The following is a 19445-nucleotide window of genomic DNA, read 5'->3' on the forward strand; positions in this document are numbered from 1 at the left end:
CGCACACCCTTCCTTGTTGCACCAGAATCAACTGTTTACTTTTTTAACAAACTAGAATAAACCCAGAAACTCACGTGATTGGCATGTGCTATAACAGATTCATAACGACCTTGAGCAACTTATTCGAGCACGTGATTCTCTCTTGCTTTACTTAAACCCAAAACGACGTTCAACTTAGTCGTTCCAGAGATAAGAGAATGTTGCTCTTCAAAATGTAATACCAGTTAGTCGTTTCAAACATCTAGATTTGCTTCACAACACAACAACTTAGATAGTATTTCATTTGGTATCAGAGCAAGGTGCTCTTGTGAAGACTTAACCGTCTATAGTTAAAGATCCATAGCAACCCAAATTAGCTCAACCTTCATGGAAGGGCAATCTACCACTAGACCTCCATTTTTTTCTGGTAATGACTATCCTTATTGGAAAATTAAGATGAGAGTCTTTTTACAAGCCTTAGACTATGAAATATGGAAAATATTTTGTGATGGTTCATTCATTCATAGGAAGAATGCTTTAAGTGAGTCGGATCGAAAAAAAAATGTCTTTATATTCCAAGGCCATGAATGCTTTATTTTGTGCCTTAGATAAAAAGGAATTTCATAGAGTTTCAAATTGTTCTAATGCTTATGAAATATGGAGAAAACTTAAAGTTGTGTATGAGGAGACTACAAATGAAGAAGAATCTCATGAAATGTCAAATTTGACACTTATGGCAATTGGAGATTAATCAGATGATGAACTGAATGAGGTAAGTGATCTTCCTACATATGATGAATTACATGATGCTTTTAAAGAATTGCATGATGAGTGGATGAAAGTTGGTAAAAAGAATGCATGTCTTAAAAAGAAAATGGTAGAGCTCACAAATGAAAAAGAATCTCTAAGTGCAAAGATAAAATGCATAGAATTAGAGAATAAAATATTGCATGATAGAGTTGCATTATCAAATGAGAAATCTGGCACTTCACACGAGCATCTAGAATCACATGTAGATGACTTGAAAAATGAAAAAGATGCCTTACAAAAATGCAATATTTCATTAAATGAAAAGATCAAAGAATTTGAACTAGATAATGAAATGTTACATGATAGGATTGCATCATTTACATGTAAACAAAGTACTTCATATGAGCATGAGAAATCACGTGTTGATGAATTAATGAAAGAAAATGAAGTGCTTAAGAAGAAGAACAATGAGTTAAATGAGATTGTCTTAAAATTTACAAATGGGCAAAAGATGTTGGATAACTTAATTTACAAAAATGTGTGTTTGACAAAGGAGGTATTGGCTATAAGCCAAATTTGAAACAAAAGTATTATAAGAATTACTTTGTGAAAAATACCCCAATTAGCAATCAAGTTCTATGTCACCATTGCAATCAAGATGGTCACATGAAGAATAGATGTCTAATTAAAAGAAATGCATATTATGGAGTAAAATGTGTTTGGGTTTCAAAAGGAACCATTGCTAACACTCAAGGACCTAAGAGTATTTGGGTACCAAAAGACAACTTGAATATTTTTTTTGTAGGTACCATAATCAAGAAATGATGAAGAAATTTCTTGATGAAAGCTTGTGAGAATAATCATTTGATCATGATCTAAGAGAAAATAATGAGTAAGATGATTTAATTGCTTTGGTAACAATTCTTGCCATATTGATTTTGTTGAATAGATCATGATGGATAGATAATAGCTTGAATTTGCGAAAGTATGCTAGTATGTTTACATAATTGAATTATTATTGTATATAATCATGATGCATGGATAGATATATATGATGGTAGCTTGTTAACTTATGATGATGCCTTTGTTTGATTTTGATAATTGTATGATCTTTGATTTCATCTTTTTAATTGTCTATCATCATGTTTCATGTCATTTATTCATCTTCCTTATTTGTTCATCACTTATGTATGTGTGAATTCATATGTCATTTATTATATTATATCATCATTCATTAAATTGGCCTATGTAAGCATTTGTAATAATGGATTTGATCACTTGTTCTTTACTCATAAAGATGAATTTTCTTAATAGCTCTGTTGATTTTGATGATCTATATATTGTCATTATGTACTTATGCTTTACTTAAATTTTTATGATAAAGAATGTACTTTGATGATTACATTGTATTTGATAAAGTTTTGATGTTATGCAATTTGTGATTGGTGAATGGATGCATTTTTTGAACTTTATCGGTGTATTGTTGAATATGCATTACTTGTTTTAAATGGTATCGAAAAGGGAAAAAATACATATACTTCGAGAATTTTAAGCATATAAGATTTTTTAAGTTATATTGAAATGTCACATTAGATCTTTGATGAGTTTAGTTGTCCTGATTTCTAAAATGTGATTAGTAATTATGTAAACCCCTTTGCTACAAGCCTTTCCTTCTACCTAGCTGGTTCATCACCTGAAATTCCATCATTTACTTTATAAATCCATTTACAACCCACCAGTTTCTTGTAGCAAGCTTCCTTACTAAAATCCAGATGTTATTCTTCTTCAGGGAGGCTTACTAAGATCCAAATGTTATTCTTCTTCAGCGAGGCTATCTCTTCTTCCATGATTGCTATCCATTTTGACTTATGTTTGCTTTTCATGGCTAGTTTAAAGTTATCAACTTGAAGATGAGAGCTTGTGTGATGCATGGGAGAGATTTAAGGAGATACTCAGGAGATGTCCTCATCATGGTATTCCTTGCTGCATACAGTTGGAAACTTTCTATAATGGTCTCAACCCAAGCACTTGATTGATGGTAGACGCTTCAGCAAATGGGGCCTTGTTATCTAAGTCTTACAGTGAGACTTATAAAATTTTGGAGAGAATAGCCAACAATAACTATCAATGGTCATCAACCAAACAAGCTGCAGCAAGATGAACAGTAGGAGTTCATAACGTAGATGCCTTGACAGCATTGTCAGCCCAAGTAACTTCATTAACAAACATGGTGAAAGCCATGACCACTACTCCAGCAAGTGTTAACCAAGTTGTCGAGGTCTTTTGTGTTTATTGTAGAGAGGGACACTTATTTGATAATTATCCTCAGAATCCAGCTTCAGTCAATTATGTGGGTAGCTTCAATAGACAGAACCAGGACAATCCATATTCAAACACTTACAACCCTGGATTGAGACAGCACCCGAATTTTTCGTGGAGTTATCAGAACCAGACTGCTGCAACACCTAGTGGACAGAACAGACCTGCTCAACCACCTAGATTTTATCAGCAAAATCAAGAGTAAAGAAGCATCAACAATGATCAACTTAGCTCCCTTGAAGCTTTGATTAAAGATTATATTGTGAAGAATGAAGCGGTTGTCCAAAGTCATGCTACATCTTTGAGAAACTTGCAAAATCAAGTTGGACAGCTTGCTACAGCAATAAGCAACAGATCTCAGGGCAGTTTACCTAGCAACACAGGGAACCCAAGAAGAGAAAGGAAAGAGCACTACAAAGTGATAAACTTGAGATTTGGAAAGGAGGTTGATAGTTCAGTTGGTGTACCAAAAAGAAGAATTGAGTCCAACCAAGGCCAAAAAGACACTCAAGTAGAGAATGAGTCACAATCTTCCACTTTTCAGAATGCAAATCAATACAGTTCTGCTACAGCAACTGCAGAAAGTTATGATCCAGCACTTGGTGGTGAGGAAGCTACAACACCAACAACAACAGACCCGAGTAAAGTAAAAGAGAAGCAGTCTGCACAACCTGCTGCAGCACAATAGTTTAGACATCCACCAACCTTTCCTCAAAGGTTTTAGAAGAAAAAACAAGACAAGCAGTTCAATAAAATCTTGGGAGTGCTGAAACAACTACATATCGATATCCCTTTTGTGGAAGCGCTAGAGCAAATGCCAAATTATGCAAAACTTTTCAAGGATATTTTGACAAAGAAAAGAAGACTTGGACAATTTGAGACAGTTGCTCTAACACAAGAGTGCAGCCGAATGCTTCAGAGTAAGATATCGCAGAAGATGAAGGATCTAGGAAGCCTCACAATCCCTTGCTCCATAGGCACTAAATACAGTGGCAACGCACTTTGTGATAAGGGGGCTAGCATCAATCTCATGCCTTTATCAGTGTTTAAACAATTGGGAGTTGGTGAATGTAGACCAACAACAGTGACTTTACAACTTGCTGACAGATCTCATGCATATCCAGAAGGAAAGATTGAAGATATGTTGGTGAATGTGGATAAATTTATTTTTTCGGTGGATTTCATTGTGCTAGACTTTGAGGCTAACAAAGAAGTGCCAATCATTCTAGGGAGACATTTCTTAGCCACGGGAAAGACTTTAATTGATGTTCAAAAAGGAGAATTAACCATGAGGGTGAATGACCAGCAAGTTACATTCAACGTGCTGGATGCCATGAAGAGTCCCGATGAGATTGAAGATTGTAATTTTATCAGTGTTGTGGACTTTGTTGTAGTAGAGAGATTACACAGTTGCTGCAGTAAGAAGGAAATCAATGCTGTAACAGTTGAAGAACTTGATGGTGAAGATCGTAGAGTAGCTAACATAGCATGGTCAGGGGAGAAGCAACCCTTCAGAATTGACGAGCAAATCCAGCAAAGGGAATTCACTCCAAACCAACAAGAATTCAAGGTTAACGGGCCAAAAGTGAAGCACTACATGGGAACTAAGGTGAATTGCCTATAGAAGCATCTATTCTTGAAGGATCCAGGTTGAGCGAACAAGAAAGGTCAGGGTGAAAGACCTAAAATCAAGCGCTAATTGGGAAACAACCCAATAAGGGAAGTTGTTTTAAGTCTTTAAAGCATTAAATTTAGTTTTTAAATTATTTAATTTGTCTTTTTGTTATTTTAAGTGTGCATCTAATTTTTTATGTCTTTGTTAAATTGCAGCAAGTAAAACAAAAAAATGTAAAAAAAAAAAAGAAGGAAGAGCATGGGAGAATTGCTGCAGCATCACTTACAGCATGACATATAACAGAAGATTCTCAAACAACAAAGGCATTTCTTGCTTTTGAAGCAACAAATGGATTGATCAGATTTTATGATAAGGAGCGTTTGAGAGGTGGATCAAAGAAGAAGTGACCATTTACAGCCTGTGTTGCAGCAGTGCTTCCAGCAACAGGGGAGTACTCTTACCCGCTAGTTTATTTTACTTCTTTTTGCAAAACTTTTCTTTCATTTAGTTTTAATTTTTTGATTCATTCTGCATGTCCTTTTATTTAGTGTATGCATGTCTGGTTTATGTGGTTTTTTTTTTTTGTGCTTGTGAGGACACATCACCACTCAAGTTTGGGGGGGTTGTGTTTTTAAGTGCATGTGTTTATGCTTGTGTTGTGTGTTGTGTGAAGCTCTACTATCTAGTATTTGTGTATGAATTTGAAAACCTAATGAAGATAAATTGAGTGTTATTCAGTATTTATGAGAATGCCAATTAGAGATAGTTATAGATGGAGGTTGAAATTTTGTCCTGACACTTAGACTTTGGTTGAGTTTTATGAGAATGTTGTAGCAGAGCCAGGAAAACCAAAAAAGAGTAGAAAATATCTCAAGTTTGGGGGAAAATTTTTGTTGGACTGTGCCTGTTATGAAATAAATTCTGCTCCAATGGTTTAAGTTGCTGAGTAATCAGGGTTGAATATGCACCCCATATGCAGACTTGAGTCCAAAGGTAACAAAAGCTATGAGCAATACTGCAACAATTATTAAAAAAAAAAGCAAAAAAAATGGTGATGAAAGAATGCAAAATAAAGAGGTCCGCTGCCTAGGATACTGAGTAACCTGGTCTGTTCATGAGCCTCATGTTCAGCCTTGAGTCAAAGGCGTCCAAAGGTAAGACCTAGATATAGCATCCTAGATGTGTTGCTGCAGCAACTCTGACATGTACTTTGAGTGAGTAATTGGGTGTTGTCATTACAAGTGATAGGCATTCACATGAAAGCTCAATGTTGCATTGAAGAGTTTAACTGAAAAAAAAAATTATGTTTGATGTAGCACAATTTGACTTTATTTGTGAATTATGCTCCCCCATATGTGAATATATTTGTGTTCTACCTTTGAATTATATGCAATGTCTGTGTAATGTTGTAGCACCTTTAGAATTTAATCAAAGTGGCACACACACACATTGGACAGAATGAAGCCTAAGTCTAAAACTTGAATTGCTATGGCAAATTTTGTACGATTAAGAGTGTGATTTGAGGGTTGAATAATCTTTGCAAATTTGATGACAAAGCTAAGTTATTTGTTGCATGATTGTGTGATTGAAGTGTTAGTATTGTTGTCATTACTTGAGGATAAGTAATGGTTTAAGTTTGGGGGTGTGATAACTCTGTTAAATGAGAGTTATCATGACACTTTTAGACTTAAATCAATAATACTTAGAGAGTAAATGATGTGTTTTCATTGTATTTTTGTTATATTTTGCATAAACATTAATCCTAGTTTATTCTTAATAAATTTTGTTTGATTTAGAATAATTTGTGCTTAGATTGTATGCATAATTATAGGTGTCCGGAAGCTCAAATTTTAAGGAAGGAATGCTAATACAATAGGCTTGAAAAAATAAGAAAAGAACATGGCTACAAAAGAGTTGAAATAAATCTGGAACAGTGCAGTTGCTGTAGCAATCCTGGAACAACGATAGAGAAAATTCCATGCGGATACTTGCAGAATTGCGATCTGTAGTATCCTAATCTGACTTATGCGCGACCTAGGCTTCCGTTCACCCTAATTTTCAACCATAAAATGAGAACACATCATAAAGAATAAGATAGGGTCGTCACCCAAGGAGAAAAACACAAAGAAATAAAAGAAAAACAAGATTCAATAGAGAGATTAAGGGCTGCACAAGAGGAAAAATTACAGAGATCAATTGGGAGTTCAATCCTTCTTATCATTCTCTTGTTTTCGTGTTTTCTATTTATTCATGGGGATGTGTTTCATGGCCGAAACTTTATTCTTTATTTTTCTTTTACAAATCATGAACTAAATTTATTTGTAGTTGAGTGATAAACAGTCTTGATGGTTTATTGACTGAAAATATGTGTTGCTGCATGTTTGCTGTAGCATTTTATTTTGATAGCATTTATTTTTATTCATTATTTCGGCTGATCACCCATTTAATGATACAAGTTAGGAGAGAGCCGCAAAAGGGTCTATCTTAGTGGAATATATCAGAGCAATACTTGGTTTTAGATTAGATTTCATGGATTAAGTTTAATTTATCCCAAAAGGGTCATGCTTAATCTAAAATTAGTGATGAACTACACATAGGGATTCACCTTGTAGAGTAAAACCTAAGCGTGTAATGTTATATCTTCTGTTGGCATAACAAATGATCACTGTTAGGTTGCATATAGATATAATTATCCAACATGCGACGGCTGAGGATACATAAGGATTCTGCCCAGTGCTGTAGCAAATGTTGCAACAATCGAGCCAAACATTAGAAAAATAGTCAATATCATTAAGAGAGTTTATTCACTCAAATACTCTATATTCCCATTGGTTTTATCCTTGAGTTTGACGTGATAATTTACTTTATCGCATTTTATTTATTGCGCTTTTATTTTAATTAGTATAATAGTTTCACTAATTATTTTATTTTAATTTAGCACAAAATCTGCACTGTTAATATTGTTGTAGCAAATCTGATAACATCAATCCCTGTGGAGACGATCTTGAATACTCATCACTTTATTACTTATTGTGTACACTTGCACATTAACACCAATAGCATTTGAATTTATACCCAACACTTCCCCTACTTCATTTTTAGTCATACGTATGAATGGGCCATCAAATATAACTTCCCAAATTTCATAATTTAGTGCTTGCAAATAAACTTTCATCCTAACTTTCTAATAAGGGTAGTCGTTTCTAATGAAAAATGGAGGTCTAGTAGTTGATTGTCCTTCCCTAAATGTGGAATAATTTTGTGTTGCCATTGATCTTTAACTATAGATGGTTAAGTCTAAACAAGAGCACATTGCTCTAATACCAAATGAAATAATAACTAGGCAACCCAAAATGGGGTAAATTGGAATTTTTAAAAAATAAGCTAAAGAAATCACACAACAATTCAATCTAATGCCTTAATAAAATCAAAATAATAAATTTAATAAAACACAATAATAAAAGAGTATGGGAAAATAGATCAAACTTGTGATTTTTACGTGGTTCGACTAACCGTGCCTACGTCCACGCCTCCAAGCTCACCAGGCTTGAGGATTCCACTAATCAAGCCTCCAAAGTTTCAAGAACTCTTACAATTGACTTCCAAGGTGTCAATGAACCTTTACAACAAGAGATTATCCTCAATCTCTTAACCCAAGTTTATCCCAACACTTATAACCTCTCAATTTGATCTTTCAAATGGATTACAAAATAAATTTCTCTCACACAACGTGTTTGATTACAAATGAAATTCTAAAGTGTGAGTAAATGAGGTGAATATAAGAATTTAAAGTTCAATGAAAGTTGTATACTCAATGGTTTGCTCAATGATAATAGGTGAATCACTTATTGTTTGAATTTTATTAAGCCATTTTTATAGATGAAGCTGAAAACTAGCTGTTATTGACTTTCTGCACATAGTCGGATTGCCATTTTATAATTATCGGATCGTCGTTTTGACTTAAACAAGTGACTGTTGCGCCAAAATACAAATTTTCGAATTATCATTATCAAAAAGTCAGATTAACGTTTTTGCCTGAGAATCTTGTCGAAAGATGTCGGTTATCCGTTTGCCATAAATGGTTAACCGTTTGAAAGATGATTGCTTTCTAAATTATTATTGCTTTGCCCTTAACCATAAACGGTTAACCATTATTTGAGATTTACTCGTTGGAATGGAATCGGTTTACCGTTGTCTATAAATGGTTTACCGTTATCTGAGATTTGCTCTCTAGAATGCAATCGGTTTACCGTTGTCCGAGATTTGCTCTCTGGAATGCAATCGGTTTACCGTTATCCGTTAACGGTTTACCGTTATCTGAGTTGTGCTCTCTGGAATGCATTCGATATCCCGTTAGCCATAAATGGTTAATGCAATCGATTTGTCGTTTTCTATCAACTGTTTGCCATTTTCTAGAAATTCACTCTCTGGAATGTAATCGGTTTGTCGTTTTCTTTAAACGGTTTGTCTTTTTCTATAAACGGTTTGTCTTTTTCTATAAACGGTTTACTCTTTATTTCCATAAGTTTTTTCTTTGCTTTGAATATTTGCGGCTTAAAAAGTTGATCCAATTAACAACAATTTTTCAAACTTATCAATTTAAAACATATTTGTTATCATCAAAATGATAATTTTGGAAACAAAAGAGTTAATTGTTACCATTGTGCTTCTTTGGGCAATCTATAACCTTATGCCCAATCTGGCCACATCCAAAACAAGCTCTTATATTTAAAATAGCATATGCTATAATGATACTTGCCACAATTATTGTAGAATGGTATATCCTCTTAAATAGACCCACCATTAGAGTCCTTATGTTCACCTCCGTTACCATTGCCATCATGCTTTCTTGGCTGGTTATTATGTTGATTAGATCATGCAGCTTGAGATTGGATTAAATCCCTTTCTGTAATAATGGCACGATCCACCAAATCGACATAATTATTAAGCTTAAGGATGGTCAACTGCCCTTTGATGTTGGTATGTAATCCCTCTAGGAATTTCCTACACTTACTACCCTCATTTGAGACCCAAGTAGGAGCAAATCGAGATAGAGCGGTAAATTGCTCCTCATACTCAGCAACAGACTTCATTCCTTGAGTCAATTTCAAAAAGTCAGCCTCTATATGATGTCGAACTCATTCAGAAAATACATTTCATGAAAAGCATCCAGAAATAACTCCTAAGTAATAGGTGCATCTCGCAACCAGTGGTCTGCCTCACTTGAAGGAAAAATGAGGCTAAAATCACCCTCTGATCATCGTCGCAACCTAGAGGCACAAATATCTTCTCCATTTGTTTTGGCCATTCCTTTGCAACCGTGGGATCGGTAGTCTTCTAAAGGGTAGATGGTCCCAATTTTGTAAACTACTCTAAGCTCATTATGCTCCTTGATCTCTTCCACCACCTTGTCTTTCAACTGGCACATTCTCTTGTGCCCCAGCTCAACCTCTAGCCATATCTTGAATCAACTTACTTTGTTATTCCATTAATCTAACCATTGCACTCATTAAAGAGTTACCTTCGTTGGCCATCTCACGTAAGGTTAGGTCAGTGTCATCAGCGACACCAAAAGCATTTCTCGAGCTAGAGGCATTCTGAGCACCTTCCCTATGTGACTGACATCTTCGACTAAACCATGACAAATAAGAATATAAATAAATAAACAAATAGACGGAAAGTAGATAATAAATAAAGGTCGTACCAACACGCAAAGTAATAAATAAGTGGAGAAAATTGATAACCAAATTTAAAGGTTGTCAACAAAAGCAAATAAGTAATTCATGATATGTTGATACTAGGAATCATCTATGAAAGTAGTTATCACGTAGTCATAAGTCACCAAAAAGGTCAAAACGGTCTAAATCAACTTTCTAGCTATAGACGATTACTCCCTACCTTAAAGATCTACTCTCTCTGATAACCTCATGGTAAACAATACCATTGATCTAATTGATTGTCCTTAAGAAAACCAGCCTCAAACAAAGTCTACATAATCTCAAACCTACGCTCTGATACCACAATTGTAACACCCCAACTCTAGCACGTACGAAGCACGCGATCAAAGAGGTTACTAACAAATCTAAATCCTTACACAAAAACTCAAACTGAAATACAATTTTTTTTATCAACTAAACTACAAATCCATGTGTCTAATACTAAACAATCTCTCCCGAAGGAATAAATATAACAAAGCTCTCAAAACTCTCAAATTACAAGTTCATAAAATAAATAAACTTAAAAGAAACATGAGTTTATTCCTCTTTTATTCAACTAGCAAAAGGAAACAAATCTCTAAGTCCAATGATAAGCAAACCTCTTAATAAAGAACTTAATCTGCAAAAAGTAATGACGAGGGGTAAGTCGTCAACTCGATAAGTAAAACCATTCCTAACACAATAGGCTTATCGTTACCAAGAATATTACAAGTCTTTTTTTTATTAAAACATATATTATAATTCATAAATTTCATAAAATAACATATCACGATAAGATGACATAATTTCATAGTAATTCAGAATATCAAAAGTATAGTTCATTATTCTAAGAATCTGATTTTTCTAATTCATACCCGTACAAGCCTGATTCTCATAATTTTAACTCTTAATCTAAAAATCAGAATGACTTAATATTCTACATAACTATTTTGGACATCCATGACTAACTCATGTAAAATTTTCAAGAAGATCTGACTTCAAAAACATTTTCAAAACTATTTGTTTCCTGACAAATTCGAAACTATTTCACAGTGCCTTAACTGAGTAGAACGGGTTTCGAGATTTTTATAAAATCAGATATTAATCAGAAAATTATGAAATTAAAACTGTAAATAATAGCACATATATCAATCTCTATTTAAAATTTCAGAATGTTTTGAATTCGTTTGGTATTGTAAATAATTTTATGAAATTTGACATTCTGCTGAAGTCGTAATTTTACAGTGCAGCAGTGTCTGTTTCGAAAATACATATAAAATAAATCTCATGAAACAAAATTTATTCAATAAGCCCTACATGTCTAGTTTTGAGAAAGATAATGTTCTTAAGAAGAATTCTTCAGAAAGTATATGTTTAATTTTGAGATACTCATGTTATCCAGAATTGTCTACTGTGCATAATGCATCAAGGATCGATTGACAAGACTAAACAATAAATCAAAGCCTTAAACACAACATTAACACATAATAAATCATGCATTATGATCTGTAACAATCTAAAATCATGCCAATTAAACCCCAAATAGAGTGATAGCAAAACCTTCCCTTTATCCTCCCTACATTCTAGGGTTATGGATTCGTTGGATAAGATTTCATTTCTCTCTCCCCCAAAATCACAACTTTGGGTTTTATGGATAAAAAATCAATCTCTAGAATTTCATATGAGATGGGAAGGTGGTTTTCACCAGGTCCCTTCCTCATTTAGCCAGCTACTCACCAGCCCTGCTCGCTAGCACTCTTTAAATTGCTTAGAATGGCGAGGCAAACAGAGTCAGGTTTCAAGGAAAACCTGATTTTGGTATCCTTATTTTATCACCCAAACGCAAATAATAGCAGCACTTAGCAAAGTAACATCAAATATAGACAAAATCCCAACAGGCTACAATCTTAAAATTGGTGAAGTCAAATTTGAGTTAATAGTTGAATTCAATCCATTAGTAACATAAGAACACAATCATTCCACTTCAAACTCAAATTCCCTTAGTTGCGATGAGTAAAAGAATAATACCGAAGATTGCAAATTCTTGCCAAAAGTTAAATTCTGCGGGGGAACGATGATATCAATAGGTTATCAAACGAGGACCAAGCAAAAACGCCGTCGTTTTTGTCAAGTACGAGGTTGCCAGAAGTCATGAAGACAAGTAGAAGAGACATTGACGTTGAGTGTTGGTATCCCAAATGACAGAGCCGGAGCCGTTGATGAGGCGGATGAGGCCGGTGGGATGAAACTGAAAGGTCCCAGATGAGTCGACGGGGGTTTTTCCGGCGGTCCAGACGGGAGCCCCTCCGGAATGAGTAATGGCGGGAATGAAAGAAAGGGGAGTTTGTTTAGTTAATGAAAGTGAAAACGTGCTGTTCGGTAAAGGCCAAGATTGGTTAAAATTTGAAGCGTAAAGAGTTGAGTTTATGGTATGTCAGTAAATGAAGTGATGATGTGAAGACTTAAAGATACAGAGAGCTGTATTAAAAGAAAAAGAACAGAAGATTTGAGGTCCATTTTGTAAAAATATTGCTTTTGTGGTTTAGTTTTTGGACATTTTAAGAGATTGGTGATTTTTTGATGAAAGTGAAGGAGTACGAGGAAGACTATCAAAGGAAGCTTTCTGTCGGCTGCTGGTCATGTGCGGAATAGCAGATTTTCTTTCTCTCCGACCATCACCTTCTCATTTGAACAATGAAGGATTTTACAGTTGACAGTTGACAGTTGATGAGTTGACACATTACTTAGTTTTAATGTATGATTCTCGTAGGTAAGTTTTGAACTTCAAAGCTTTAAAAATCTATCAGCATGCTACATGCACAGAATGTTATTTATGTCTGGTCAAATTGACGGAACAATTTTGGAACCTACTGATCTATTGTGAAAAAAATGGTTCAAATGTTTATATTCAAAAGAAATTCAAGTTGAAAAAAAGAAGAAAAAGGAAATACAAAAGAAATTACAACAGTTTCGTAGTCTATGGTAGTTACCAAAAAAGTAAATATGGTACACTTAAGCTTTTGCCGCAGTGCACATGATCCTAATAATGATATCAGAGCAGATTCAATTAAGTGGCTCCTCGTAGTGGAAATTTATCATGAAAGGACTATGAGACCTGAGTGGGGCTTCTTTGGGACTGACTCGTGGACAATTATGGAGCTCGAACAGCTACTTGCAATGGATATTTATTCCATGGTTGTGGCTTGAGCAGATTCCATTACAAGTAACATGAGCCACCTATACAGTACTCGAAATTGAAAAATTTACATATATGCTGCTGTTGCATAAATTAAGTTGCTTATCAGTCATTTTGCCTTGTTTTCAGGACACTAGAATCGATGAAAAAAAAATGCAACAAAGTTATGATTTAGTACTAATTAGAATAAAAAGTACAAGGTAACTAAGAACACTTCCGACGCGAAAAAACCAGAATGACAAAAATTTTTTTGCTTCAAAGTAACCAAAATGCAGAATTTGCAGAATTTTGTTCCTTCATAGCCAAGTCAAAAAATTTACTAGCAACGCCTGGTAATCCACTGATTCCAAATGATTTCTCTTATCACTATTCTCAATTCAATCTTAGTATTAATTTGCATAAATCAATACAAGGTAATCTAACATTTCTTTCTGGCGCGGGATGGAACTGCAATATGTTTACAAGAATTTCTAAAGATGAAAAAATATCCCTTCTTTGTTTCTTCCTATTTCTCGTTCTCAATCTGCAGTTTTATTTCGGGGACTTTTACCGTCGAAAAAATATGTATCACTACCTACGCACCAAGTACTTGAAGTAATTGTGTAACAAATGAAACGGCAACAACATGAGCTGGTATGAATTAAAGAGAGCTTGGTCTCCATTTACTGAACAGATCAATATGCCGAAGGAAAGCCTTTGTATGGATTGCTGAATGCAGCAACGTTGCCAGGACGCGAAAACACAATCTGCATTGCAGGGATTTTTTCTTTTTTTTTCATATCAATTTACAATTTGAAGGAGCATAACAATTTAGTTGCATATTGCAAAAGGCTAAGGCTTACCTGATAGTTTCCAAGTGTATAAGACTTAAAACCGGCAGCACAATAATCAAAATAATATTCCCATGTTCGAATGAACTTGTCATTGAACCCCAGAGCAAGAATTTTGCTGAGAAAAGATTAATCACATCAGGATATATAAATTTATTTTGTGTTCTTTCATGTTATGTAGAGCGGAAATTCCATATAAGAGAACTAAAACATGACATGCCAAATACATTAATTTATATTATTATTATTGATACCTCTGTTTCTCCATGAAATTCTTTCGCCAACATCTGAGTGTTTGGTAGTAATGGATTCCTATATTTTCCACTTGCTCCACGCTGCATTAGCAGAAAGTTCGGTTAATTTTCGGGAGTCGACAAAGAGAAAAGGAAACATAATTGCGCATGAACATAAGACTAAATGTTAAACTGTGCTACTGCTAAGTTATACCAGAGTCTGGATGCCGCAGACATGGCGGATGTTATCCTACTTAATGAAGGCAAGCATCCACCAGGGAAAATATATTCCTTTATAAAATCTGAACTTAGCCTGTACTCATTATAACGCTCATCCGGTATTGATATAAACTGAAAAGGTTACCATTAGAAAAAATTAGAGCCATAGTGGCCAAACGCTGAATATCCAGGCAATTCAAACAAACTGGCCAAAAGACATTACTTGAAGAACAAGAAGCCCATCTTCCGCTAGCATTGATTCGCAGCAACCAAAAAACTCCTCCATGAATTCATGACCAACAGCTTCTATCATCTCACTAAGAAAAGCCGTTGAAAAGCTTGTCACTTCGGCATGTACGTTAATGTCATATTCATAATTTGATGTGGTGAGAGTACTTACCAAGAAATAATTCTGTCATATTTGTTGGCTTTAGCCAGTTGACGATAGTCACAGAGATATAATCTGATGTGGTCCTGATAGCATTGATGGTTAAGGTTCTAAGTAATGTGATTCTGATAGTAAAAAATTTCAACTAGTTATGCCAGTTCTTTTTTTATTATTACTTGAATGACGTTCTCAAGATTGTTACCTGAAGGCCGGCTTCCTTCACTTTCATCTCTGCATATTTCAGTTGCTCCTCAGACAAGGTTATGCCGGTGTACTTGCATCCAGTTCGTTTGACTATTTCAATAGCTAAGGTTCCCCACCCACATCCTATCTCAAGAACTTCTTGCCCCTTACTAACTCTTACCTAGACAAGTTTAGGCACATCAGGTTAAAAATTTATTTAAAAAAGAAGAAGCATAAAGTAGATTAAAATTTGATAAAACATTTAATAGTTTTGAATAGACCCACTTTCTCTATCAAAAGAGAAACTTTTCGCATTTGTGCAGCTTTCAAGTCTTCATCTTCGCTCTTTAAAGAAATGGACGCAGGCATCATCAATACATGGTAAGTCAATTTTTCATTGGAGGTGAAAGTATATATATATAGGAAATGAAAGCCACGGAATACTGCCAAAGAAGATCACTTCTCTAACCTTAAATACGGCACATGAGTAAGTCATTGACTCGTCCAAGAACAGAGAAAAAAGTTCATTGCTCTGGAATCAAAGATCAAATAAGAGTTGTGAGATTCCACTTGTAATACTACAAGGAACATGGGTTGTGAAAGAATTTACCAGATCATAATGACGAGAGATGTTCCTGCGAGCTTGTGTGAGAGTATTTTGCCTTGAAATGTGCCGAAAGAAATACTTTGCAGACGCAATACCAGCAGTGAATAACATTGGAGACCACCAGCCCCTGAAGCCGACACAGGGCGAATTACTTAATATTTAATGAGATTGAAAAAATAACAACCATCAATATTATATTCCAGGAGTCCAAATAATCACAATATACCTCTTCTGTTTTAACTTGGAGACTGAAGAATCCAAATCTCTGTTGGCAATCAGAATCTGAAATTTAAATCAGCAAGGAAAAATCTAGTTGCAGATACTGATAAAACAAAGCTGGCTTTCGACTCAATCTTACCATAAATAGATTTAGAAGACCTTCATCTTTATCTACAAAAGAAAAATCTCCATTGATATATGCATCTGCAACGCCTAAATCTGCCTGTGTCATAACCTGATAACCACTTCTACCATTCATCAGTTTGTTCGAATTTTGTGCATTACAAATACATGAACAAGATTGTAAAATTCAACCCACACTACTGTATGGCTTATGGTTTCCATGGAGAAATTTTCCTGCATTTCAATCTCTCTTAATATAATTTCAAGTAAAAATTAAAATTGTGTTACCTTCCAGTAAAACTGGGGACTGTGAATTCTCAAAACAGTTTTTAAATGACAATTTTTCCGAGTTCCCTCAAAAGTAAATATGGTGCCTCCTTCCTCAAGCAAACTGTGAAGCCAGAAAGCACACTGTATCAGTATTTCTAAAATATGACACATTTTGTTATTTTATTTCTATGTTTGTGAGTTTGTAGAAGCGAAAACAGGCAAACTGACATGGGAATAAGAATGAACTCACATCATACTGCCTGTAGATATATACTGTCCAAGAAATCTAGCAACAAAAAGACGAGCCCCAGTTTCCATGAGGGATGGTACCATGTGTCTTGGGTTGCTTAAAAGAGTACAACTCTTTCCGAGCACAGCATGCGCCGCAGTCATGCCTGCCTGCAAAAAAGCACCACTCACTTGTAAGTCATACATGACTTAATTGATAGATCCTATTTTGTCGTGATGAGCAAGTAACTTGTAAACTCTCATTGGATTCTAAAATTTATTTAGTACTTCATTGCAGAAATGATATGTATGAGTAGTAAATTTAAGGGGCAGTAATTGCTACCTTTAGTCCATCCTCATGGAAGCCATAACCTGAAATAGAAGCAGAAGAAAGTACTGAGATGACCCAAAACTGTTAAGCTCACCAGATATTCTAAGACATAGTACTATTGGAGAGAACGTAACATCTGTGAACAATGGAGAGGAAAATGACGTGGCAATTAACATTGAAAAGTGACGTCTGCCGTTCAAATTTAGCTGCTATGTGTCGTAATATGAAGAAATGCTTCTAAATGTAACTAAATGTAATGAAAAAATTTATTGATAGTGTCTAATCTCCATGCATTAAAATGCTCACCCTGATATGCTCCGCAAAACCAAATTCCTCTCTTCCCTTGAATATGGTTAAGCTCAAGCAAAGCTTTTGAAGCAGCAACAGAGGGAACTGGATGGCCTGTTGACCACTTGAGCAAAGTATGTTCCGGTACATGATCAGGATTGAGAGTTACAAGAAAAGGTAAACTCGTTTCACCAAGATTCTGCAAGGTTAAGATTTAGAGTGCAATTAATTCCCTCAGGAGACAGCCTATTAATTGGCAAAATTAACATTTCAGACTACACACAGTGCAAACTTGTCGCCAAATCATTTAAAGCACATCTCAATTATTTCAGGTTTTGCTCCATTCGATGGAACAATTATATTGCATACCTGAAGCACATTAAGCCAGTATGTCAGACAAACTTTACTGTCAAAACTCTCAAGAAAGTTCCATGCACTCCATGCTGCTGGGTTTTGGGGCATAAATCTTTTATCACGATGAAGGAAAACATCACTGCCAACAGAAAGTAAATGAATGATCGCCCATTTCTATATAGTATAGGCTACAGAAATTCATCATTCTGTCAATTTCACTATGAATACCAGTTCACTGTCTAAGTTGATTTGCCAAACACTCTAGACCTTTTACAATCACCCTTCAAATAAACTAGTACCAAATGGATGAATAATGAAAGGATGTTAATGACTAGTGGGAGACAGTACCTGTAGACATACTGGAATGCACCAAGTATCCTAGTTTCATCAAATGTTGCTTGGTTTCCAAGTATTTTTAAAGCATCTGGAGCATGAAGAGCCATTACGCAGCTATTGTAAAATTCTCGGGAACCATCTCCACAAACTATAGTGCAACCTGCAAGAAATTATTATCAATGGCTACAATGATTTCATGTCTCTTCTTCTGCTGCTTTTGTAGGTAGCATATCTCACAATAGAATAGTATCTGCAGAAAATGGATTTGTTTATACAATGAATTTAACTACATGCTAACCTTTATCAGCTGGCAAAACAGAACACACCTCAGAACTAGTCCTTATTTGACAGCCCCAGCTCTCAAGTTGTTTTCTGACCTGATTTTTTATTGAAACCAAATCAATGGCAAGAAATTATGAACTTTGCATACATCCATTGAACCTTAGCATGAAAATCTTTCAGAAAAAAATAAATAAATAAATAAACAATTTGTAGCGCTAAAAGCACTAACAAATCACCTTATTGACATAAGAATGTGAACGCCATCTGACAGTAAGCCATTGTGGACGGCCAAAGAGCTGCATAAACAATCAAACCAAAATCATGAAACGATAGAAATACTGGGAAATTTAACTTTGGACAACATATTACTCCTGGAAGGACAATGTACCTGAAGCAGATGATGGTTGCGGCAAAATGACAGAACAGAGAAAGCCGAAAAGCTCGTTACACCTTCTGAAGGGCAGGACCATATTGAACCACATATTGGAATCTATAACATGACAGTATAATTACCGCTAGTAAGCAACAAAATGAATGATCACTACAATGGACTGTAAAAGCTAAAGGATATGACAGAGTACAATGCTTCAGCAATCTTACAAGATAAGCCTTCTGAAACAATTCGGAGTAGCCTCTTGAATTTACAAACTGCCCCAAGGTCTCACTGCGGTCAATGTCTGGGTTGCTTTCGAGCTCTTCAAGATAACTGAAATAACAATTCTGATAACCTTCGAGTTTGAAATTTAAAGAAACAAAATTTTGTTAAAAGTGAAGGGAGAAGAGCAAACCTGAGGACATCATCTTTGAACTTGATAATTTCCCGAAGCATTTGCCAAAAGTAAGGATTGAGCACATTTTTCTTCTGTGCAAACAAACTGGACAAGCCATTTCTGCTACCCCATTCACAGCCATGGCCTTTTTCTAAGCTCACTGAAAATGACATATCAGACATCTCCATATCAACCCCAAGACTCTCAAAGAACTCCATCATATTTGGAT

General features: G+C 35.1%; 2 protein-coding genes and 1 pseudogene across 2 annotated transcripts in view; 1 reads left to right on the forward strand and 2 right to left on the reverse strand.

Annotated features, from left to right (window-relative positions):
- Positions 1 to 2610: 2610 nt before the first annotated feature.
- On the reverse strand, positions 2611 to 2706 carry LOC112101619 (annotated as a pseudogene).
- Positions 2707 to 3862: 1156 nt separating this feature from the next.
- Positions 3863 to 4672, forward strand: LOC112099679. Its single transcript, XM_024187103.1, has one exon. The coding sequence runs from the start codon at positions 3863 to 3865 to the stop codon at positions 4670 to 4672; it is 810 nt and encodes a 269-aa protein (XP_024042871.1).
- A 9320-nt stretch (positions 4673 to 13992) lies between these two features.
- The window catches only part of LOC18032568, a 10175-nt gene continuing 4722 nt past the window's right edge, over positions 13993 to 19445 (reverse strand). Inside the window, exons 2-24 of the mRNA XM_006421077.2 lie at positions 19235 to 19445; positions 19047 to 19152; positions 18835 to 18936; positions 18683 to 18742; positions 18463 to 18541; positions 18177 to 18324; positions 17844 to 17967; positions 17493 to 17673; positions 17199 to 17227; positions 16878 to 17026; positions 16646 to 16748; positions 16374 to 16469; positions 16242 to 16297; positions 16019 to 16142; positions 15878 to 15940; positions 15694 to 15753; positions 15428 to 15589; positions 15238 to 15311; positions 15061 to 15154; positions 14833 to 14969; positions 14640 to 14720; positions 14398 to 14503; positions 13993 to 14301 (exon numbers count right to left, since the gene is read on the reverse strand). Coding sequence (XP_006421140.2) covers positions 14230 to 14301; positions 14398 to 14503; positions 14640 to 14720; positions 14833 to 14969; positions 15061 to 15154; positions 15238 to 15311; positions 15428 to 15589; positions 15694 to 15753; positions 15878 to 15940; positions 16019 to 16142; positions 16242 to 16297; positions 16374 to 16469; positions 16646 to 16748; positions 16878 to 17026; positions 17199 to 17227; positions 17493 to 17673; positions 17844 to 17967; positions 18177 to 18324; positions 18463 to 18541; positions 18683 to 18742; positions 18835 to 18936; positions 19047 to 19152; positions 19235 to 19445 — 2417 coding nt within the window. The 3' untranslated portion in view covers positions 13993 to 14229. The remainder of the gene's footprint in view (positions 14302 to 14397; positions 14504 to 14639; positions 14721 to 14832; positions 14970 to 15060; positions 15155 to 15237; positions 15312 to 15427; positions 15590 to 15693; positions 15754 to 15877; positions 15941 to 16018; positions 16143 to 16241; positions 16298 to 16373; positions 16470 to 16645; positions 16749 to 16877; positions 17027 to 17198; positions 17228 to 17492; positions 17674 to 17843; positions 17968 to 18176; positions 18325 to 18462; positions 18542 to 18682; positions 18743 to 18834; positions 18937 to 19046; positions 19153 to 19234) is intronic.

Source organism: Citrus clementina, unplaced genomic scaffold, assembly GCF_000493195.1.
Source record: "Citrus clementina cultivar Clemenules unplaced genomic scaffold, Citrus_clementina_v1.0 scaffold_9, whole genome shotgun sequence".
NCBI classification, from domain to species: Eukaryota; Viridiplantae; Streptophyta; class Magnoliopsida; order Sapindales; family Rutaceae; genus Citrus; species Citrus x clementina.

Coding starts and splice junctions, on each gene's coding strand:
- LOC112099679 (XM_024187103.1), top strand. CDS start 3,863: ATGCCAAATTATGCAAAACTTTTCAAGGATATTTTGACAAAGAAAAGA.